The sequence below is a fragment of the Oncorhynchus masou genome, chromosome 13, assembly GCF_036934945.1.
Source record: "Oncorhynchus masou masou isolate Uvic2021 chromosome 13, UVic_Omas_1.1, whole genome shotgun sequence".
Taxonomy (NCBI): Eukaryota; Metazoa; Chordata; class Actinopteri; order Salmoniformes; family Salmonidae; genus Oncorhynchus; species Oncorhynchus masou.
In genome coordinates this window covers 27413867-27439532 of record NC_088224.1, presented here as the reverse complement: position 1 = coordinate 27439532, position 25666 = coordinate 27413867, and the positions used below count along the sequence as shown (strand labels likewise).

Here is a 25666-nt window from a genome sequence, read left to right as displayed (position 1 = left end):
CTCTCTCACTTAACCCCACGTCCCATCTACTCATCTTTTTTGTATGTTGCACTCTGTCACTCTCTCTCTGTCTCTCTCTGTCACTCTCTCTCTCTCTGTCTCTCTCTGTCTCTCTGTCACTCGCTGTCTCTCTCTGTCTCTGTCACTCTCTCTGTGTCTCACTCTCTCTCTGTCTCTCTCACTCTCTCTGTCACTCTCTCTCTGTGTCTCTCTCTCACTCTCTCTGTCACTCTCTCTCTGTGTTTCTCTCACTCAATTCAATTCAATTCAAGGGCTTTATTGGCATGGGAAACATGTGTTAACATTGCCAAAGCAAGTAAGGCAGATACTATATATAAAGTGAAATAAACAATAAAAAATTAACAGTAGACATCACACATACAGAAGTTTCAAAGCAATAAAGACATTACAAATGTCATATTATATATATATATACAGTGTTTTTACAATGTAAGGACACAAGATAAAATAAATAAGCATAGATATGGGTTGTATTTACAATGGTGCGTGTTCTTCACTGGTTGCCCTTTTCTCGTGGCAACAGGTCACAAATCCACAAAACATCACTCTCTCTGTCACTCTCTCTCTGTCACTCACTCTGTCTCTCTGTCACTCTCACTCTGTGTCTGTCTCTCAATCTCTCTGTCACTCTCTCTCTCTCTGTCACTCTCTCTGTCTCTCTGTCACTCTCTCTCTGTGTCTCTCTCTCAATCTCTCTGTCACTCTCTCTCTCTCTGTCACTCTCACTCTCTCTGTCTCTCTCTGTCTATCACTCTCTCTCTGTGTCTCTCTCTCACTCTCTCTGTCACTCTCTCTCTGTCACTCTCACTCTCTCTGTCTCTTTGTCTCTCTATCACTCTCTCTCTGTCTCTCTCTCACTCTCTCTGTCACTCTCTCTCTCTGTCACTCTCACTCTCTCTGTCTCTCTCTGTCTCTCCGTCACTCTCATTATCTCTGTCTCTCTCTGTCTCTCTGTCACTATCTCTGTCTCTCTCTGTCTCTCTGTCACTCTCTCTCTGTGTCTCTCTCTCACTCTCTCTGTCTCTCTCTGTCACTCTCACTCTCTCTGTCTCTCTTTGTCTCTCTGTCACTCTCTGTGTGTGTCTCTCTCTGTCTCTCTGTCACTCTCTCTCTCTGTGTCTCTCTCTCACTCTCTCTGTCTCTCTCTTTTTCTGTCTCTGTCTCTTTCTCGCTCTCAATTAAATTCAAAAGGCCTTTCTCTGTCTGTCTGTCTGTCTGTCTGTCTGTCTGTCTGTCTGTCTGTCTGCCTCTTTCTTTGACTGTGAAGTGAACAAGGACAGAGACGTTAGTGTTTCCTTTATTTTCTGAACTGTGAAAGTCATAAAGTCGTAGTTTTCTCTGAACTGTCAATGACGACATATGGAGGAATACAATTAAAGATGTATTCAGGCAGCGTTTTGGGGGGCGATAGTTTAACTTTTTTATGGATAAAGTTCACAGTCAAACAGAACGTTAAACACTTGTGCACACCTTAACACACTCACACACACGCGTTACACACGCACAAACATGCATGCAAACACAGACACACTTCAACCTGTGTGTGTGACCTTGCTGTGAGTACAGGCAGGCCGGCTGTGAAGGCCCAGTCATCCAGAACAGATGGGCCATTTCATGTTAACTATCTAAAAACAAACAAATGATCATCAGCTTCTCCATCCACAGTAATACTGAACACACACTTCCTACACGCACGCACGCACACACACACGCACACACACACATACATACACACACACACACACACATACATACACACACACACACCTCTGTAAGGTAAGCAATTCCCCGAATGGTGCTTTGTCTGCCTCTTTTTTCTCTCTTTCTCTCACTCTCCTCTCTTTATCCATCCCTCCCTCCCTCTCTCCCTCTCCCTCCTCATCCTCTTCCTCTCCTCCTCCTCCTATCCCTCTTCCTCTCCCCCCTCCTCCTCCTCTCTCTCTTCCTCTCCCCCTCCCTCTCCTCTCCCTCTTCCTCTCCCCCTCCTCCTCCTCTCCCTCTTCCTCTCCCCCCTCCTTCTCTCCCCCTCCTCCTCCTTCTCCTGTCCCTCTTCCTCTCCCCCCTCCTCCTCCTCTCCCTCTTCCTCTCCCCCTCCTCCTCTCCCTCTTCCTCTCCCCCCTCCTCCTCCTCCCTCTTCCTCGCACCCCTCCTCATCCTCTCCCTCTGCTCCTCTTCCTCTACCCCTCTTCCTCATCTCCCTCTTCCAGTCCCCCCTTCTCCTCCTCCTCACTTCCTCACCAAAGACAAACTGCTGCTGATGAAAACAACAATATATTAATTCAGTACGTAGAGATGATCTGGCTGTCAATACGTGGGAGTTGATTATGTTAAGATGTACCCACTGTAAGATCTGGACTGAAGAGCCTTTTGAACAACTTTATAACAAGGGCAGGGAGTGCCATGTTTACACACCTACGACTCATCATCCCCAAGTTTCTTCAGACAAATACTGCTTACGGTCTGCCTGTCTGCCTGTCTGCCTGCCTGCCTTCCTACCTCCCTCAAACTCACTTTCTCTTTCAGCTTCTCCTCCTCTTCCTCCCACATTGTCTCATTCCTAGCCCTATCACTATTCTCCACTCCCTAATGGCTTGCCATTTTCCTGTCTCTCTCCTCTTTATTCCTTTTATTTCCTTCTCCTTTCCATGTCTCTACTTTCTCCCTTTTCCTCTCTCTCTCCTCTCCTCTCAGTGTGTTAGTGTAGGGCCTGGTACATATAGATACGTCACCTCTATTCCTCTCCCTTCAAAATGTTCCCTGCTACCTGTCACAGCTGTATGGCTGATTCCTGTCCCCCTTCCACTCTCGCTCTCCCTCTCTCTCCCTCTCTCTCTCTCCACCCCCCACTCTCTCACTACCTCTCTCTCCCTCTTGCTCTCTCACTTTCTATCTCTCTCTTACGCTCTCTCTCCCCCTCTCTCTCCCTCTCTCTCTCCCTTTCTCTTTCTCTCTCTCCCCCACTCTCTCTACTGGTCTCTCTCTTTTCCCCCCACTCTACTTCCCCCCACTCTCTCTCTCCCTCTCTCTCTCCCTCTCCCCCTCCCTCTCCTCTCCTCCACTCCTGCTCCCTCTCTCTCATTACTGCGCCCTCAGCTCAGCTCTATTTGCGACAACAACAACAACCTCGGCTATAGATATATAGTTTCATGGTGGAGTGTCTATTATTTATATACAGTGAGATAGAGTGTATGGGTGAAGACTGGATCTGTGTCTCATGATGATGGTGCCTCTCGGCCTCTCGCCTTACTCTCTGTCCGTCTGTCTGTCTGTCTGTCTGTCTGTCTGTCTGTCTGTCTGTCTGTCTGTCTGTCTGTGTGTGTGTGTGTGTGAGTGTCTCCGTGTGTTGGCATGCTTGCTAATGCATGAGTCTGTGTTCTCTCTCTCTCCCCTCCAGAAGTCGAGTGCGGAACAACGCGTGAGGCTGGACCTGGGGCTGTGGGATAAGTTCAGTGAGCTGGCTACTAAGTGCATTATAAAGATCGTGGAGTTTGCCAAACGAGTACCTGGTTTTACAGGACTCACCATAGCTGACCAGATCACGCTGCTTAAAGCTGCCTGCCTCGACATACTGGTAAGGACTGACTGTCGCACACACACACACACACACACACACACACACACACACACACACACACACACACACACACACACACACACAGATCACACTGAACAAAGCTGCCTTCCTTGACATACTGGTACGTATCAGTAGTTTGAAAAGCAATACATCGCTTATGTACATAGTTAGTGCATTCATTCCTATGTAGTAAGACTAGTTTTATTTCTTCATATCAGTGTTCCTCAACCTCTGGTCCCTAATGGTTAACTGACACTGATTAAGTCACTTCTACAGGATAGTTACAATGTACATGGACATCCAAGGAGGGATAATGTAGTAGTTTACCAATCTGTGCTCCAGGAAGAGTTGAGACAAAGCCCTACTACTCAGTGTTCATTTTTGCAAATGTAATCATAGCAGGAATTGTGCTCGCCTGACGAATGACACAGATTAGAGCTGTGAATCACAGCAGTAATTGTGCTCGCCTGACGACACAGATTAGCGTTGTGGATCACAGCAGGAATTGTGCTCGCCTGACGAATGACACAGATTAGAGCTGTGAATCACAGCAGGAATTGTGCTCGCCTGACGAATGACACAGATTAGAGCTGTGAATCACAGCAGTAATTGTGCTCGCCTGACGAATGACACAGATTAGCGTTGTGGATCACAGCAGGAATTGTGCTCACCTGACGAATGACACAGATTAGAGCTGTGAATCACAGCAGGAATTGTGCTCGCCTGACGACACAGATTAGCGTTGTGGATCATAGCAGGAATTGTGCTCGCCTGACGAATGACACAGATTAGAGCTGTGAATCACAGCAGTAATTGTGCTCGCCTGACGACACAGATTAGCGTTGTGGATCACGGCAGGAATTGTGCTCGCCTGACGAATGACACAGATTAGAGCTGTGAATCACAGCAGGAATTGTGCTCGCCTAACGAATGACACAGATTAGCGTTGTGGATCATAGCAGGAATTGTGCTCGCCTGACGAATGACACAGATTAGAGCTGTGAATCACAGCAGTAATTGTGCTCGCCTGACGACACAGATTAGCGTTGTGGATCACAGCAGGAATTGTGCTCGCCTGACGAATGACACAGATTAGAGCTGTGAATCACAGCAGGAATTGTGCTCGCCTAACGAATGACACAGATTAGCGATGTGAATCACAGCAGTAATTGTGCTCGCCTGACGAATGACACATTTTAGCGCTGTGAATCACAGCAGGAATTGTGCTCGCCTGACGAATGACACAGATTAGCGCTGTGAATCACAGCAGGAATTGTGCTCGCCTGACGAATGACACAGATTAGAGCTGTGAATCACAGCAGGAATTGTGCTCGCCTGACGAATGGCACAGATTAGAGCTGTGAATCACAGCAGGAATTGTGCTCGCCTGACGACACAGATTAGCGTTGTGGATCATAGCAGGAATTGTGCTCGCCTGACGAATGACACAGATTAGAGCTGTGAATCACAGCAGTAATTGTGCTCGCCTGACGACACAGATTAGCGTTGTGGATCACAGCAGGAATTGTGCTCGCCTGACGAATGACACAGATTAGAGCTGTGAATCACAGCAGGAATTGTGCTCGCCTGACGACACAGATTAGCGTTGTGGATCATAGCAGGAATTGTGCTCGCCTGACGAATGACACAGATTAGAGCTGTGAATCACAGCAGTAATTGTGCTCGCCTGACGACACAGATTAGCGTTGTGGATCACAGCAGGAATTGTGCTCGCCTGACGAATGACACAGATTAGAGCTGTGAATCACAGCAGGAATTGTGCTCGCCTAACGAATGACACAGATTAGCGTTGTGGATCATAGCAGGAATTGTGCTCGCCTGACGAATGACAGATTAGAGCTGTGAATCACAGCAGGAATTGTGCTCGCCTGACGAATGACACAGATTAGAGCTGTGAATCACAGCAGTAATTGTGCTCGCCTGACGACACAGATTAGCGTTGTGGATCACAGCAGGAATTGTGCTCGCCTGACGAATGACACAGATTAGAGCTGTGAATCACAGCAGGAATTGTGCTCACCTGACAAATGACACAGATTAGAGCTGTGAATCACAGCAGGAATTGTGCTCACGTGACGAATGACACAGATTAGCGCTGTGAATCACAGCAGGAATTGTGCTCGCCTGACGAATGACACAGATTAGCGCTGTGAATCACAGCAGTAATTGTGCTCGCCTGACGACACAGATTAGCGTTGTGGATCACAGCAGGAATTGTGCTCGCCTGACGAATGACACAGATTAGAGCTGTGAATCACAGCAGGAATTGTGCTCGCCTGACGACACAGATTAGCGTTGTGGATCATAGCAGGAATTGTGCTCGCCTGACGAATGACACAGATTAGAGCTGTGAATCACAGCAGTAATTGTGCTCGCCTGACGACACAGATTAGCGTTGTGGATCACAGCAGGAATTGTGCTCGCCTGACGAATGACACAGATTAGAGCTGTGAATCACAGCAGGAATTGTGCTCGCCTAACGAATGACACAGATTAGCGTTGTGGATCATAGCAGGAATTGTGCTCGCCTGACGAATGACAGATTAGAGCTGTGAATCACAGCAGGAATTGTGCTCGCCTGACGAATGACACAGATTAGAGCTGTGAATCACAGCAGTAATTGTGCTCGCCTGACGACACAGATTAGCGTTGTGGATCACAGCAGGAATTGTGCTCGCCTGACGAATGACACAGATTAGAGCTGTGAATCACAGCAGGAATTGTGCTCACCTGACAAATGACACAGATTAGAGCTGTGAATCACAGCAGGAATTGTGCTCACGTGACGAATGACACAGATTAGCGCTGTGAATCACAGCAGGAATTGTGCTCGCCTGACGAATGACACAGATTAGCGCTGTGAATCACAGCAGGAATTGTGGTCGCGTGACGAATGACACAGATTAGCGTTGTGAATCACAGCAGTAATTGTGCTCGCCTGACGAATGACACAGATTAGCGCTGTGAATCACAGCAGGAATTGTGCTCGCCTGACGAATGACAGATTAGAGCTGTGAATCACAGCAGGAATTGTGCTTGCCTGACAAATGACAGTGTCACACCCTGACCATAGTTTATTTGTATGTTTCTATGTTTTGGTTGGTCAGGGTGTGATCTGAGTGGGCATTCTATGTTGGATGTCTTGTTTGTCTATTTCTATGTCTGGCCTGATATGGTTCTCAATCAGAGGCAGGTGTTAGTCATTGTCTCTGATTGGGAACCATATTTAGGTAGCCTGGGTTACACTGTGTGTTTGTGGGTAATTGTTCCTGTCTCTGTGTTTTGCACCAGATAGGGCTGTTTTCGGTTTTCGTACGTTTGTTATTTTGTTAGTTTAATCGCGTATAGTTTCCTTATCAAATAAAATGAATCACAACTACGCTGCATTTTGGTCCGCTCCTCCTTCCCACAACGAAAGCCGTGACAGACAGAGATTAGCACTGTGAATCACAGCAGGAATTGTGCTCGCCTGACGAATGACACAGATTAGCGCTGTGAATCACAGCAGGAATTGTGCTCGCCTGACGAATGACACAGATTAGAGCTGTGAATCACAGCAGGAATTGTGCTCGCCTGACGACACAGATTAGCGTTGTGGATCATAACAGGAATTGTGCTCGCCTGACGAATGACACAGATTAGAGCTGTGAATCACAGCAGGAATTGTGCTCGCCTGACGAATGACACAGATTAGAGCTGTGAATCACAGCAGGAATTGTGCTCGCCTAACGAATGACACAGATTAGCGTTGTGGATCATAGCAGGAATTGTGCTCGCCTGACGAATGACACAGATTAGAGCTGTGAATCACAGCAGTAATTGTGCTCGCCTGACGACACAGATTAGCGTTGTGGATCACAGCAGGAATTGTGCTCGCCTGACGAATGACACAGATTAGAGCTGTGAATCACAGCAGGAATTGTGCTTGCCTGACAAATGACAGTGTCACACCCTGACCATAGTTTATTTGTATGTTTCTATGTTTTGGTTGGTCAGGGTGTGATCTGAGTGGGCATTCTATGTTGGATGTCTTGTTTGTCTATTTCTATGTCTGGCCTGATATGGTTCTCAATCAGAGGCAGGTGTTAGTCATTGTCTCTGATTGGGAACCATATTTAGGTAGCCTGGGTTACACTGTGTGTTTGTGGGTAATTGTTCCTGTCTCTGTGTTTTGCACCAGATAGGGCTGTTTTCGGTTTTCGTACGTTTGTTATTTTGTTAGTTTAATCGCGTATAGTTTCCTTATCAAATAAAATGAATCACAACTACGCTGCATTTTGGTCCGCTCCTCCTTCCCACAACGAAAGCCGTGACAGACAGAGATTAGCACTGTGAATCACAGCAGGAATTGTGCTCGCCTGACACATGACAGAGATTAGCACTGTGAATCACAGCAGGAATTGTGCTCGCCTGACAAATGACAGAGATTAGCACTGTGAATCACAGCAGGAATTGTGCTCGCCTGACAAATGACAGAGATTAGCACTGTGAATCACAGCAGGAATTGTGCTCGCTAAACACATGACAGAGATTAGCACTGTGAATCACAGCAGGAATTGTGCTCGCCTGACAAATGACAGAGATTAGCACTGTGAATCACAGCAGGAATTGTGCTCGCCTGATGAATGACACAGATTAGCTCTGTGAATCACAGCAGAAATTGTGCTCGCCTGACGAATGACACAGATTAGCGCTGTGAATCACAGCAGGAATTGTGCTCGCCTGACGAATGACACAGATTAGAGCTGTGAATCACAGCAGGAATTGTGCTCGCCTGACGAATGACACAGATTAGCGCTGTGAATCACAGCAGGAATTGAGCTCGCCTGACGAATGACACAGATTAGAGCTGTGAATCACAGCAGGAATTGAGCTCACCTGACGAATGACACAGATTAGCGCTGTGAATCACAGCAGGAATTGAGCTCGCCTGACGAATGACACAGATTAGAGCTGTGAATCCATGCAGAAACACATAGCGTACCTTTACCACACCTTTACGTACCTTTACCACATGAACAGGTACTGTTTAGTGTGTAAAGATCTCTGATAGCTGGGTTTGCTCTCTCCGTTGAGGTAGCTAGGCAATACGCTAGTCAGTACGCTAGTCAATACGCTAGGCAATACGCAAGTCACACTAGTCAATGCGCTAGTCAGTACGCTAGTCAATACGCTAGTCAATACGCTAGTCAATACACTAGTCAGTACGCTAGTCAATACGCTAGTCAGTACGCTAGTCAATACGCTAGTCAATACACTAGTCAGTACGCTAGTCAATACGCTAGTCAATACGCTAGTCAATACGCTAGTCAGTACGCTAGTCAATACGCTAGTCAGTACGCTAGTCAATCCGCTAGGCAATACGCTAGTCAATCCGCTAGTCACGCTAGTCAATTCGCTAGTCAATACACTAGTCAAATACGCTAGACAATACGCTAGGTAATACGCTAGTCAATACGCTAGTCACGCTAGTCAATACGCTAGGCATTACGCTAGTCAATTACGCTAGTCAGTACGCTAGTCAATACGCTAGTCACGCTAGTCAATACGCTAGGCATTACGCTAGTCAATACGCTAGACAATACGCTAGGCAATACGCTAGTCAATACACTAGTCACGCTAGTCAATACGCTAGGCAATACGCTAGGCATTACGCTAGTCAATACGCTAGACAATACGCTAGGCAATACGCTAGTCAATACGCTAGGCAATACGCTAGGCATTACGCTAGTCAATACGCTAGGCAATACGCTAGTCAATACGCTAGTCACGCTAGTCAATACGCTAGGCAATACGCTAGGCATTACACTAGTCAATACACTAGTTAGTACGCTAGTCAATTACGCTAGTCAGTACGCTAGGCAATACGCTAGTCAATACGCCAGTCAATACGCTAGGCAATGCGCTGAAACCTCTGAACTTCCTCCCTAGAGTCTGGTCCTTAGACCTTATTGGTCAGTTTGCGCAGCCAGCCAATTGTAGAGAAGGTTAATTTATGCTGACAGTCGATCAGTATGTGGAGGAGCCATCCTTAACCAGAGGACACTAGGTTAGTGTTTCAGATGTAACGGCTCCAAATCTAATAAATGATTGAAATGCTTGTGTCTTTCTGCAGTGAAGTTGTTTTTGTTCATATTTGTCTGGGTTGCTGTATGTTTTTCTGGAGCAGGAATCTGAAATACAGGGGAGCACATTGTTAGAAGATCGCCCCTGGCTGAGTGCTGTTTGTTTATATATTTGTTTATTTAGGAGTAGTGCAATCCCATGCTGTGATAATAAAGCCTCAGTATGAGAGAGAGAAGAGAACAAAGAGGCAGGAGAGAGAGGAGGGGGAGAAAGAAGGAGAGGAGAGGAGAGGAGAGGAGAGGAGAGGAGAGGAGAGGAGAGGAGAGGAGAGGAGAGGAGAGAGGGGTGGATTGTGTCAAGCTCCAGAGTCATGTGTCTCTCTCTGTCTCCACAGGGTTATCCTCAGTCAGCTCCTTGCCTCTCTCTCTGTCTCCACAGGGTTATCCTCAGTCAGCTCCTTGCCTCTCTCTCTGTTTCCACAGGGTTATCCTCAGTCAGCTCCTTACCTCTCTCTCTGTCTCCACAGGGTTATCCTCAGTCAGCTCCTTACCTCTCTCTCTGTCTCCACAGGGTTATCCTCAGTCAGCTCCTTGCCTCTCTCTCTGTCTCCACAGGGTTATCCTCAGTCAGCTCCTTGCCTCTCTCTCTGTTTCCACAGGGTTATCCTCAGTCAGCCCCTTACCTCTCTCTCTGTCTCCACAGGGTTATCCTCAGTCAGCTCCTTGCCTCTCTCTCTGTCTCCACAGGGTTATCCTCAGTCAGCTCCTTGCCTCTCTCTCTGTCTCCACAGGGTTATCCTCAGTCAGCTCCTTGCCTCTCTCTCTGTCTCCACAGGGTTATCCTCAGTCAGCCCCTTACCTCTCTCTCTGTCTCCACAGGGTTATCCTCAGTCAGCCCCTTACCTCTCTCTCTGTCTCCACAGGGTTATCCTCAGTCAGCTCCTTGCCTCTCTCTCTGTCTCCACAGGGTTATCCTCAGTCAGCCCCTTACCTCTCTCTCTGTTTCCACAGGGTTATCCTCAGTCAGCTCCTTGCCTCTCTCTCTGTTTCCACAGGGTTATCCTCAGTCAGCTCCTTGCCTCTCTCTCTGTCTCCACAGGGTTATCCTCAGTCAGCTCCTTACCTCTCTCTCTGTCTCCACAGGGTTATCCTCAGTCAGCTCCTTACCTCTCTCTCTGTCTCCACAGGGTTATCCTCAGTCAGCCCCTTACCTCTCTCTCTGTCTCCACAGGGTTATCCTCAGTCAGCTCCTTGCCTCTCTCTCTGTCTCCACAGGGTTATCCTCAGTCAGCTCCTTACCTCTCTCTCTGTCTCCACAGGGTTATCCTCAGTCAGCTCCTTACCTCTCTCTGTCTCCACAGGGTTATCCTCAGTCAGCTCCTTACCTCTCTCTCTGTCTCCACAGGGTTATCCTCAGTCAGCTCCTTACCTCTCTCTCTGTCTCCACAGGGTTATCCTCAGTCAGCTCCTTACCTCTCTCTCTGTCTCCACAGGGTTATCCTCAGTCAGCTCCTTACCTCTCTCTCTCCTCTCATCCTCAGATCAGACCCCTCCCCCCAGGTCAGCCTGACCTGAAAAGGCCCTTCTCTCTGTCTCTTTCTCTACACTGGTAGCTCACAGAACAGCAGCTACAATAGTCTCACTGTTCAGTGCCCAGGGTTAGAATCATGTATCACGGGGGTGGTATTTAATAAAGTCGTATTAAATATTTAATAGCTTTAGTCAAGTAAATGTCATGACGATTGTGATCATGATCGACGTCTGTATATATGTTGTTCTGTCCAGAGACTGCAGTGTATTCTGAAATGGATAGATGTTATCCTACTTATCAGTAGTGTTATTGGGGTTTCTGGTGGTCTAGATTAGTAGTGGCTGTATCATTCTATCACTTCCTGGTGTGATGAGAGCAGCTGCCACACTGTCCGGCTGTGTGAGCGAGATAACAGGACGTGCTACTATCCCTGTGCTCTTAGCACTGATTAGATGGGTGATTTGCAGTAATGCTAGATGGATTTGTTTGTTATGACTAAGTGGTATTTGTCAAATGTGACAAGTCACTGGGGTTGAAGAGGTGAGAAGTTCAAGTCCTGCTCTCTCACACACACACACACACACACACACACCTGGGTCAACGAGTGTGTGAAGAAGGAACAAACGGTGTGTGTGTGTGTGTGTGTGTGTGTGTGTGTGTGTGTGTGTGTGTGTGTGTGTGTGTGTGTGTGTGTGTGTGTGTGTGTGCGTGCGTGCGTGCGTGCGTGTGTGTGCTTGATGAAGAGACAGACAGTGTCAGGCTTTGAAGCCAGTTGAGTGGGCTGGCACTGACAGCTAGTGAGTGGTGTGTGTCTGTACGTGTGAGTGCACGTTGACAGTGAGTGGCAGGAGCGTCCGCAACTTGAAACAGAATAAAACATGGAGGCTGGCAGAGATTCAAACACCGGCTGGCCAGACACACACACACACATACACACACACACATTGTATAGTAGAATCCAGCAGCAGGCATACAGAAACACTGTGAGGTTCCTCCTCAAGGTCATGACCATAGAGGTGGTTTCTCTCTTTAGTCTTTGTTGGCTGTGAAACTTGTCAGTCCTAGCTCCAGGTATATAGTATAACTAGTGCATGGCCTTGTCCCTAGCTTCTCTCAGTGGGCTTCGTTTTGAGTTTGTCTACTCTTTCCCTCACTGTCCCTCTCCTCTCCCTCACTGTCCCTCTATCCTCTTCTCCCCTCACTGTCCCTCTCCTCTCCCTCACTGTCCCTCTATCCTCTTCTCCCCTCACTGTCCCTTTTCTCTCCCTCACGGTACCTCTCTCCTCTTCTCCTCCTCACTGTCCCTCTACTCTCCCTCACTGTCCCTCTCCTCTTCTCCCCTCACTGTCCCTCTACTCTCCCTCACTGTCCCTCTATCCTCTTCTCCCCTCACTGTCCCTTTTCTCTCCTCTTCTCCTCCTCACTGTCCCTCTACTCTCCCTCACTGTCCCTCTCCTCTTCTCCCCTCACTGTCCCTCTCCTCTTCTCTCCCTCACTGTCCCTCTATCCTCTTCTCCCCTCACTGTCCCTTTTCTCTCCCTCAGGGTCCCTCTCTCCTCTTCTCCTCCTCACTGTCCCTCTCCTCTTATCCCCTCACTGTCCCTCTCCTCTTCTCTCCCTCACTGTCCCTCTCCTCTTCTCCCCTCACTGTCCCTCTACTCTCCCTCACTGTCCCTCTATCCTCTTCTCCCCTCACTGTCCCTCTACTCTCCCTCACTGTCCCTCTATCCTCTTCTCCCCTCACTGTCCCTTTTCTCTCCCTCAGGGTCCCTCTCTCCTCTCCCCTCCCATACTGTGTGTATACATAATGTATAATTCTCTCCTCTCCTCTCCCATACTGCGTGTATACATAATGTATAATTCTCTCCTCTCCTCTCCCATACTGTGTGTATACATAATGTATAATCCTCTCCTCTCCCATACTGCGTGTATACATAATGTATAATTCTCTCCTCTCCTCTCCCATACTGCGTGTATACATAATGTATAATTCTCTCCTCTCCCCTCCCATACTGTGTGTATACATAATGTATAATTCTCTCCTCTCCTCTCCCATACTGCGTGTATACATAATGTATAATTCTCTCCTCTCCTCTCCCATACTGTGTGTATACATAATGTATAATTCTCTCCTCTCCCATACTGTGTGTATACATAATGTATAATTCTCTCCTCTCCTCTCCCATACTGCGTGTATACATAATGTATAATTCTCTCCTCTCCTCTCCCATACTGTGTGTATACATAATGTATAATTCTCTCCTCTCCCATACTGCGTGTATACATAATGTATAATTCTCTCATCTCCTCTCCCATACTGCGTGTATACATAATGTATAATTCTCTCCTCTCCCCTCCTCTCCCATACTGCGTGTATACATAATGTATAATTCTCTCCTCTCCTCTCCCATACTGCATGTATACATAATGTATAATTCTCTCCTCTCCCCTCCCATACTGCGTGTATACATAATGTATAATTCTCTCCTCTCCCATACTGCATGTATACATAATGTATAATTCTCTCCTCTCCTCTCCCATACTGCATGTATACATAATGTATAATTCTCTCCTCTCCCCTCCTCTCCCATACTGCGTGTATACATAATGTATAATTCTCTCCTCTCCCATACTGTGTGTATACATAATGTATAATTCTCTCCTCTCACATACTGCGTGTACACATCATGTATAATTCTCTCCTCTCCCCTCCCATACTGCGTGTATACATAATGTATAATTCTCTCCTCTCCCATACTGTGTGTATACATAATGTATAATTCTCTCCTCTCCCCTCCTCTCCCATACTGCGTGTATACATAATGTATAATTCTCTCCTCTCCCCTCCTCTCCCATACTGCGTGTATACATAATGTATAATTCTCTCCTCTCCCCTCCTCTCCCATACTGCGTGTATACATAATGTATAATTCTCTCCTCTCCCCTCCTCTCCCATACTGCGTGTATACATAATGTATAATTCTCTCCTCTCCCTCCTCTCCCATACTGCGTGTATACATAATGTATAATTCTCTCCTCTCCCCTCCTCTCCCATACTGCGTGTATACATAATGTATAATTCTCTCCTCTCCCCTCCCATACTGCGTGTATACATAATGTATAATTCTCTCCTCTCCCATACTGTGTGTATACATAATGTATAATTCTCTCTTCTCCCCTCCCATACTGCGTGTATACATAATGTATAATTCTCTCCTCTCCCCTCCCATACTGTGTGTATACATAATGTATAATTCTCTCCTCTCCTCTCCCATACTGCGTGTATACATAATGTATAATTCTCTCCTCTCCTCTCCCATACTGCGTGTATACATAATGTATAATTCTCTCCTCTCCCCTTCCATACTGCGTGTATACATAATGTATAATTCTCTCCTCTCCTCTCCCATACTGCGTGTATTCATAATGTATAATTCTCTCCTCTCCCCTCCCATACTGCGTGTATACATAATGTATAATTCTCTCCTCTCCCCTCCCATACTGTGTGTATACATAATGTATAATTCTCTCCCCTCCCATACTGCATGTATACATAATGTATAATTCTCTCCTCTCCCATACTGCATGTATACATAATGTATAATTCTCTCCTCTCCCATACAGCATGTATACATAATGTTTAATTCTCTCCTCTCCCCTCCCATACTGCGTGTATACATAATGTATAATTCTCTCCTCTCCTCTCCCATACTGCATGTATACATAATGTATAATTCTCTCCTCTCCTCTCCCATACTGCGTGTATACATAATGTATAATTCTCTCCTCTCCTCTCCCATACTGCGTGTATACATAATGTATAATTCTCTCCTCTCCTCTCCCATACTGCATGTATACATAATGTATAATTCTCTCCTCTCCTCTCCCATACTGCATGTATACATAATGTATTATTCTCTCCTCTCCCATACTGCGTGTATACATAATGTATAATTCTCTCCTCTCCCATACTGCGTGTATACATAATGTATAATTCTCTCCCCTCCCATACTGCGTGTATACATAATGTATAATTCTCTCCTCTCCCATACTGCATGTATACATAATGTATAATTCTCTCCTCTCCCATACTGCATGTATACATAATGTTTAATTCTCTCCTCTCCCCTCCCATACTGCGTGTATACATAATGTATAATTCTCTCCTCTCCTCTCCTCTCCCATACTGCATGTATACATAATGTATAATTCTCTCCTCTCCTCTCCCATACTGAGTGTATACATAATGTATAATTCTCTCCTCTCCTCTCCCATACTGCGTGTATACATAATGTATAATTCTCTCCTCTCCCCTCCCATACTGCATGTATACATAATGTATAATTCTCTCCTCTCCTCTCCCATACTGCATGTATACATAATGTATAATTCTCTCCTCTCCCATACTGTGTGTATACATAATGTATAATTCTCTCCTCTCCCCTCCCATACTGCGTGTATACATAATGTATAATTCTCTCCTCTCCTCTCCCATACTGCGTGTATACATAATGTATAATTCTCTCCTCTCCTCTCCCATACTGCGTGTATACATAATGTATAATTCTCTCCTCTCCTCTCCCATACTGCGTGTATACATAATGTATAATTCTCTCCTCTCCTCTCCCATACTGCATGTATACATAATGTATTATTCTCTCCTCTCCCATACTGCGTGTATACATAATGTATTATTCTCTCCTCTCCCGTACTGTGTGTATACATAATGTATAATTCTCTCCTCTCCTCTCCCATACTGCGTGTATACATAATGTATAATTCTCTCCTCTCAGCTCCCATACTGCATGTATACATAATGTATTTTTCTCTCCTCTCCCATACTGCGTGTATACATAATGTATAATTCTCTCCTCTCTCCCCATACTGCGTGTATACATAATATACATATACTGCATGTATACATAATGTATAATTCTCTCCTCTCCTCTCCCATACTGCATGTATACATAATGTATAATTCTCTCCTCTCCCATACTGTGTGTATACATAATGTATAATTCTCTCCTCTCCCCTCCCATACTGCGTGTATACATAATGTATAATTCTCTCCCCTCCCATACTGTGTGTATACATAATGTATAATTCTCTCCTCTCCCCTCCCATACTGTGTGTATACATAATGTATAATTCTCTCCTCTCCCCTCCCATACTGTGTGTATACATAATGTATAATTCTCTCCTCTCCTCTCCCATACTGTGTGTATACATAATGTATAATTCTCTCCTCTCCCCTCCCATACTGCGTGTATACATAATGTATAATTCTCTCCCCTCCCATACTGTGTGTATACATAATGTATAATTCTCTCCTCTCCCCTCCCATACTGTGTGTATACATAATGTATAATTCTCTCCTCTCCCCTCCCATACTGTGTGTATACATAATGTATAATTCTCTCCTCTCCTCTCCTCTCCCATACTGCGTGTATACATAATGTATAATTCTCTCCTCTCCCCTCCCATACTGTGTGTATACATAATGTATAATTCTCTCATCTCCTCTCCCATACTGTGTGTATACATAATGTATAATTCTCTCCTCTCCCCTCCCAAACTGCGTGTATACATAATGTATAATTCTCTCCTCTCCTCTCCCATACTGCGTGTATACATAATGTATAATTCTCTCATCTCCTCTCCCATACTGCGTGTATACATAATGTATAATTCTCTCATCTCCTCTCCCATACTGCGTGTATACATAATGTATAATTCTCTCCTCTCCTCTCCCTTACTGTGTGTATACATAATGTATAATTCTCTCCTCTCCCCTCCCATTCTGCATGTATACATAATGTATAATTCTCTCCTCTCCTCTCCCATACTGCATGTATACATAATGTATAATTCTCTCCTCTCCCATACTGCATGTATACATAATGTATAATTCTCTCCTCTCCCATACTGCATGTATACATAATGTATAATTCTCTCATCTCCTCTCCCATACTGCGTGTATACATAATGTATAATTCTCTCCTCTCCCCTCCCATACTGCGTGTATACATAATGTATAATTCTCTCCTCTCCTCTCCCATACTGCATGTATACTTAATGTATAATTCTCTCCTCTCCCCTTCCATACTGCGTGTATACATAATGTATAATTCTCTCCTCTCCTCTCCCATACTGCATGTATACATAATGTATAATTCTCTCCTCTCCCCTCCCATATTGCGTGTATACATAATGTATAATTCTCTCCTCTCCTCTCCTCTCCCATACTGCATGTATACATAATGTATAATTCTCTCCTCTCCCCTCCCATACTGCGTGTATACATAATGTATAATTCTCTCCTCTCCTCTCCCATACTGCATGTATACAGAATGTATAATTCTCTCCTCTCCCATACTGCATGTATACATAATGTATAATTCTCTCCTCTCCTCTCCCATACTGTGTGTATACATAATGTATAATTCTCTCCTCTCCCATACATACTGCGTGTATACATAATGTATAATTCTCTCCTCTCCCCTCCCATACTGTGTGTATACATAATGTATAATTCTCTCCTCTCCCCTCCCATACTGTGTGTATACATAATGTATAATTCTCTCCTCTCCCCTCCCATACTGTGTGTATACATAATGTATAATTCTCTCCTCTCCCCTCCCATACTGTGTGTATACATAATGTATAATTCTCTCCTCTCCCCTCCCATACTGTGTGTATACATAATGTATAATTCTCTCCCCATCTCCCTCCCATACTGTGTGTATACATAATGTATAATTCTCTCCTCTCCCCTCCCATACTGTGTGTATACATAATGTATAATTCTCTCCTCTCCCTCCCATACTGCATGTATACATAATGTATAATTCTCTCCTCTCCCCTCCCATACTGTGTGTATACATAATGTATAATTCTCTCCTCTCCCCTCCCATACTGCATGTATACATAATGTATAATTCTCTCCTCTCCCCTCCCATACTGTCCTCTCCCCTCCCATACTGCATGTATACATAATGTATAATTCTCTCCTCTCCCCTCCCATACTGTGTATACATAATGTATAATTCTCTCCTCTCCCCTCCCATACTGTGTGTATACATAATGTATAATTCTCTCCTCTCCCCCTCCTCCCATACTGTGTGTATACATAATGTATAATTCTCTCCTCTCCCCTCCCATACTGTGTGTATACATAATGTATAATTCTCTCCTCTCCCTCCCATACTGTGTGTATACATAATGTATAATTCTCTCCTCTCCTCTCCTCTCCCATACTGCGTGTATACATAATGTATAATTCTCTCCTCTCCCCTCCCATACTGTGTGTATACATAATGTATAATTCTCTCATCTCGTCTCCCATACTGTGTGTATACATAATGTATAATTCTCTCCTCTCCCCTCCCAAACTGCGTGTATACATAATGTATAATTCTCTCCTCTCCTCTCCCATACTGCGTGTATACATAATGTATAATTCTCTCATCTCCTCTCCCATACTGCGTGTATACATAATGTATAATTCTCTCATCTCCTCTCCCATACTGCGTGTATACATAATGTATAATTCTCTCCTCTCCTCTCCCTTACTGTGTGTATACATAATGTATAATTCTCTCCTCTCCCCTCCCATTCTGCATGTATACATAATGTATAATTCTCTCCTCTCCTCTCCCATACTGCATGTATACATAATGTATAATTCTCTCCTCTCCCATACTGCATGTATACATAATGTATAATTCTCTCCTCTCCCATACTGCATGTATACATAATGTATAATTCTCTCATCTCCTCTCCCATACTGCGTGTATACATAATGTATAATTCTCTCCTCTCCCCTCCCATACTGCGTGTATACATAATGTATAATTCTCTCCTCTCCTCTCCCATACTGCATGTATACTTAATGTATAATTCTCTCCTCTCCCCTTCCATACTGCGTGTATACATAATGTATAATTCTCTCCTCTCCTCTCCCATACTGCATGTATACATAATGTATAATTCTCTCCTCTCCCCTCCCATATTGCGTGTATACATAATGTATAATTCTCTCCTCTCCTCTCCCATACTGCATGTATACATAATGTATAATTCTCTCCTCTCCCCTCCCATACTGCGTGTATACATAATGTATAATTCTCTCCTCTCCTCTCCCATACTGCATGTATACAGAATGTATAATTCTCTCCTCTCCCATACTGCATGTATACATAATGTATAATTCTCTCCTCTCCTCTCCCATACTGTGTGTATACATAATGTATAATTCTCTCCTCTCCCATACTGCGTGTATACATAATGTATAATTCTCTCCTCTCCTCTCCCATACTGCGTGTATACATAATGTATAATTCTCTCCTCTCCCCTCCCATACTGTGTGTATACATAATGTATAATTCTCTCCTCTCCCCTCCCATACTGTGTGTATACATAATGTATAATTCTCTCCTCTCCCCTCCCATACTGTGTGTATACATAATGTATAATTCTCTCCTCTCCCCTCCCATACTGTGTGTATACATAATGTATAATTCTCTCCTCTCCCATACTGCGTGTATACATAATGTATAATTCTCTCCTCTCCCCTCCCATACTGTGTGTATACATAATGTATAATTCTCTCCTCTCCCCTCCCATACTGTGTGTATACATAATGTATAATTCTCTCCTCTCCCCTCCCATACTGCATGTATACATAATGTATAATTCTCTCCTCTCCCCTCCCATACTGTGTGTATACATAATGTATAATTCTCTCCTCTCCCCTCCCATACTGCATGTATACATAATGTATAATTCTCTCCTCTCCCCTCCCATACTGTGTGTATACATAATGTATAATTCTCTCCTCTCCCCTCCCATACTGCATGTATACATAATGTATAATTCTCTCCTCTCCCCTCCCATACTGTGTGTATACATAATGTATAATTCTCTCCTCTCCCCTCCCATACTGTGTGTATACATAATGTATAATTCTCTCCTCTCCCCTCCCATACTGTGTGTATACATAATGTATAATTCTCTCCTCTCCCCTCCCATACTGTGTGTATACATAATGTATAATTCTCTCCTCTCCCCTCCCATACTGCATGTATACATAATGTATAATTCTCTCCTCTCCCCTCCCATACTGTGTGTATACATAATGTATAATTCTCTCCTCTCCTCTCCCATACTGTGTGTATACATAATGTATAATTCTCTCCTCTCCCCTCCCATACTGTGTGTATACATAATGTATAATTCTCTCCTCTCCTCTCCCATACTGTGTGTATACATAATGTATAATTCTCTCCTCTCCTCTCCCATACTGTGTGTATACATAATGTATAATTCTCTCCTCTCCCCTGTCATATAGATTCTGCGTATCTGTACCCGTTACACTCCGGACCAGGACACCATGACCTTCTCAGATGGGCTGACCCTGAACCGGACCCAGATGCACAACGCAGGCTTCGGCCCGCTCACCGACCTGGTGTTCACCTTCGCCCACCAGCTGCTGCCCATGGAGATGGACGACACAGAGACAGGCCTGCTCAGCGCCATCTGCCTCATCTCTGGAGGTACACTACACCTTCTTCACTTTCTTTCTGCAACACATCTGATACAGTGGGGTGATGTAAGAAGTGGTCAATGTTGCCCAGAGTCTAAAGGTGGCAGATGTGAAGCTACACGTGTGTGCGTGTGTGTGTGCGCGCGCGCGCGCGCGTGCGTGCGTGCGTGTGTGTGTGTGTGTGTGTGCGTGTGTGTGCGTGCGTGCGTGTTGAACTGTTCCGTTCAACCTGTTTCAGCACACAACACACCCGACAGTAGTGCTCCCTCAGCTGGGACACGGCATGCAGACATGAATTCAAACACACACAGTGATCTCTGCATTCTGGCATAATGCAGTTATAAATACAGTCTGACACACGCTCCTCCCCTGCGGTGTATAACTGGTGTATTGGGGAAGGTTTCCATTCCAAGGTGTGAATCCCCAGAGCCTTGTCATATATTGCATGTTGTTGTATAATCCCCAGGGGAAGAACTAAGCACTCTGCTGTGTCTCTCAGTAATGTGACTCTGTGACTGGCAGGCCTCAGGTCCTACAGCAGGAGCTGGTGCTTTCAACGCACTCACACACTGACCCCGAATGGACTGAAGTGGTACTGCATGCTTTACAAGTCATAATGTCAAAATAAAATTATACAAATGCCATATAGGACTCCTGACTTTAGAGAACTGTGCGATATTGAATACAAAGAAGTTGGTGGAATTTGATTTATTTTTCGTACTCCATTTTTGAGGCCCTTTTAATGTTCCATGGAAACCGTTCCATTCAGATTACTTTTAACCAAGTTTCTACACAATTACAGCACAGCTCCTTTTATGCCAAACTATATCAAAGTGAAAGCTCATGGGGCATATGGCCTGGTAAAGGCTACGTGTTGCCCTACTCTATGACTCTGCTGTGTCTTTCCAACTCCTTGGTCATACATAGCCTGTCTCTCTCTCAGACCGGCAGGACCTGGAGGAGCCCTCTAAGGTCGACCAGCTCCAGGAGCCTCTACTGGAAGCTCTGAAGATCTACGTGAGGAAGAGGAGGCCCAGCAAGCCACACATGTTCCCCAAGGCCCTAATGAAGATCACCGACCTCCGCAGCATCAGTGCCAAAGGTACAGACAGAGACTCATATACTAATGCAACTGAGTAGAAATGAGCACACTATAGATTCAATAGAATTTCAGTAGGCAAACTTTGTACACAGATGCCCTATAAAATAGTTTAGAAATATGTTTGTTTTGCAATATGTCCTTTCCTCTCCCTCCAGGTGCGGAGCGGGTCATCTCGCTGAAGATGGAGATCCCTGGCTCCATGCCTCCTCTGATCCAGGAGATGCTGGAGAACTCAGAGGGACAAGACGGCCAGAGCAGCACCCAGGGCGAGGATAGCAGCAGCCCCAAGAAGGGCACTCCTAAGGGGGGTACGGGGGTTAAACCCTCCCCTGCGTCCCCTGACCCCTCAGACAGCGATGGGCCCATAGTGGCCCCTGAGGAGGAAGAGGACCCCTAGGTCCCCGTGGAACTCAAGGGCCTCTCAGACAGACACTCTCTCTATCTGACATTCCTTTGCACAAAAACAGCCAGGCATGGTGGACCCCCTCTCCTCCTCCCCTCAGGCCTTCGGTCCCTTGGTGACCACCACCTTTGCTTGTTCTTATGTTTTCCTTTACGTTTGTTCTTTCCTTCTCTCTCTTTATCTCTTCATTTCCCCTTAAAAAACGACAGCACTAAGGCCTAAAAGGACCAGTTGTTGGTTTGTGTATAATTCTAAATTGATTGAGGTTGTGTCTCGGGACTAGGGTGTGATTGGTCGAGTTGGGTTTGACCCCGTCTGGCCACACCCACTTACCTGTACACAAAGGTCATAGGTCATCCTCCTCAGGTCTCCTGTGTAAATTCATCCCTGCATGACGGGCTTGCCGAGTTTAATGCGTGGTTTTAATCTCCCTCTCTCTCTCATATTGTTGAATACATTGTACATACCATTGTATGGTTAGAAATCTCTGTTTCAATGATGAATTTTGTGGTGCTTTTTTCATTGTCTTAAATATTATAGTTTGAGGCGAAACAGTACGTACATGACAAGGTTTAAAGGGGGGCCTAAAATATAAGGTCCTTTACAAAAACAGTTACATAGAATGTTCTCGCATATAGACAGTCTGGAGGACTAATACTTTATATTTGTTCCTATATTTAATGTTTGTTTTTTGGTCTTTTATGACTCTTTATGTTGATGTCTCGTTGAGTGTACATTGCATTCACCATAAAGCCCGTTAGAGGTTTCTCTCCCGTATCAGCGGCTGCATCTCTTCAGCTGTTTCCTCAAGGGGCGAAGCAAGACTGTCGAAGCCATAGATATACAATGACTAGATTGAATCTAGATGTTCAATTACTAGATTGGATCTGTCTACCGCAGATAACAGCTTGTAATGTAATGTACAGGGTTTCTGAGGCTAAAAGGCTTCTGAGATTTGATCAGAAAATGACATTCCAAGAGACAAACCAAGCAGTCTTAACCAGTGAAATCTCTCTGCTTAAAGATAAGGGTTGAGCAACACTCATTGACAAAGACTTTATTTAACCCAAACTTGCACCACTGAGAAATTGAACTGTTGTTTTAAGGTGAATTTGGTTATACAGTATATTTTAAGTTCCCTCGCAATTCTCTTGAAAATTCTCCAAAATCTAAATTGTTTCTCTGATGCAGTTTCAATCTAGTAAGTGTACATTTATGGCTAACGACAACTACAAGCATCTGGGCAACACAAAACGCACATTGGGTTCTGGTCCAGGGTTTCATAGGAGTCCTGTACCCCCAGAATCACTACCTACCCCTTATATACATACAGAAGGGTCTTGTTTTGGCAGTAAAACACAGGGACATTGCAATCCTTAAAAATACATATCCCTGAGCTAACCACATGGCCGGGAAGATTGTACACTAGACTAATGTCTGGGATTCTAGACCCCACTAGGCATTCCTAGTTCTAGAGACAGAATGACTGACTGTTGCCTTGTTCCTCAGATGGTCTCGTGCAAAACCACAGTGATGCAAATGAGATTCTTTACATATGACCCTTAGCCCCTAAAATGTGCAGTAAGCTCGGGTAGTGTTAATTCGGGGTGTTCAGATAGAACTATATTATGTAGACATGCGCTTCTCTGTCATGTAGAATAGGGAATCATGTCAGTTCTGTAACAACAAGACATTTCTATCTGTAACGTTACCTCCTGAATGCAGCACTGTTTTCTGTCCCATATCGGCCACTGCAACAGCCCTCCTGATCTTATGAATATATTCTTAGTAAAGCTGTTTTTCTTCAGCACCTAAGGGATAGATTCAATCCGTAGCGCTGAAGATCTGCTGTATACTGGGATTCAAATGTAAAGGCAATGTTCCCGCGTTTGCAGAGACTGCATTCACGTTAAACGCTGCATATGTCGGCTCAATTGGAAATTACCTTTAACTTTTAATTGCGTTGTATACCGCTGATACGAGAATTATGTTCTCCTGTTCATTAACCAATTCCATTTAACTACTTAGTCTGCCATATCAGGATTTGTATGATACTGATAGACATGAAACAGACAGAGGCCCAGTCTACAATAGTTAAATGTTTATTCACGGAACGTTCTGACGTGCACAGTACAAAACCTTCAATTTATAGTGACACACATACTTCCACACAAACCATCAAATCCACCTGCCAATAGAGATCAGGGGAGTCCGTGAGAAGAGCATCTTCCTGCCCTCCCCTAAGAGGGAGAGACCTGGGACTGGCAAGTTCTCAGTGTCCCAGCCAAGGTCAGCCCCGAATCTGGCTCAGACAGACATCTGTTATCAAAATACTAGACACATTGTTCCCAAAACGTTGATTCTGACTAAGAATTACACTCCAGGTTTTATTATTATTCCACTGACTAAAACCACACACAGTATTATAATAATCTAATGATTCTAACACTTACATACATGCATTATAATAATCTAATGATTCAAAACAATTTCATACAATCACATGGTTTCAGACTTATGGTTTCAAGAGTGTAATATTCTAATCATTTATTAAAACACATTTCCTTATCAACCGCAGATCTTCACCTCTATGGATTGAATCTAGCCATAAATCACTGAGTAGAATTTGGACACTATTTAGAAAGTTAATAGCCTAGACACATTGAATATTGCTCAGTTTGTTCCTTTGTTGTGAAGTGAAACAGAGTGATATTCAGTGTGGAAGCCAGGCAAGGAAGTTAATACTCCAGCCAGGAAGAACTAGGACCTCTTCAGTCCCTTATCACGTGTCCTAGCAAGGATAAGGATAGATAATATTGTTTACTCAGATGTTGACTCGTTACTCAACTGTAGCACAAAGGCATTAATTCTCATAGCACTTAAAAATCTTGAATCTTGAATATGTAGCCAATACAATGTTAAGGGTGATGGTAATATACAATATTCTCTCTCACTCTTACAGGTAATAATCATTTGGCATAAACTATGGGTGATTATTGAGTTCATCACAGAGGTATACTGATCAGAAGGTTCTTTATTCTGAATGGAGGCAAAAGTCATTGTTGAACCACAAGGGAATAGATGACCACTATAGTCAGACAGCTAGAACCAAGGTTAGGGTCAATTCCAATTGAATTCTTCCAGTTTATGAATGGACTGACTTGATATGGAATTGACCCCAACCCTGGCTAGAACCCTCCAGAAACATCTCACACACAACCATCTCCTCCATATCTGTCCCACACATACATATCTTAAGGGGAAAACAAAACTGTCTCAGTTTACCATGTTTGAATGTGAATATGTTGTTGAGGAGTTACATAGGAATAATATGCAGTGTTAAAGGAATACTTACTTTAAAGCAGCGTTTCGTCAAATTAATTGCATCTCATAGTATGTTTGGAA

General features: G+C 44.5%; 1 protein-coding gene across 1 annotated transcript in view; it reads left to right on the top strand.

Moving 5' to 3' along the window:
- The window catches only part of LOC135552036 (retinoic acid receptor alpha-A-like), a 122544-nt gene extending 99186 nt beyond the window's left edge, over positions 1-23358 (top strand). Inside the window, exons 5-8 of the mRNA XM_064983403.1 lie at positions 3416-3592; positions 20562-20766; positions 21700-21858; positions 22014-23358. Coding sequence (XP_064839475.1) covers positions 3416-3592; positions 20562-20766; positions 21700-21858; positions 22014-22255 — 783 coding nt within the window. The 3' untranslated portion in view covers positions 22256-23358. The remainder of the gene's footprint in view (positions 1-3415; positions 3593-20561; positions 20767-21699; positions 21859-22013) is intronic.
- Positions 23359-25666: the final 2308 nt, after the last annotated feature.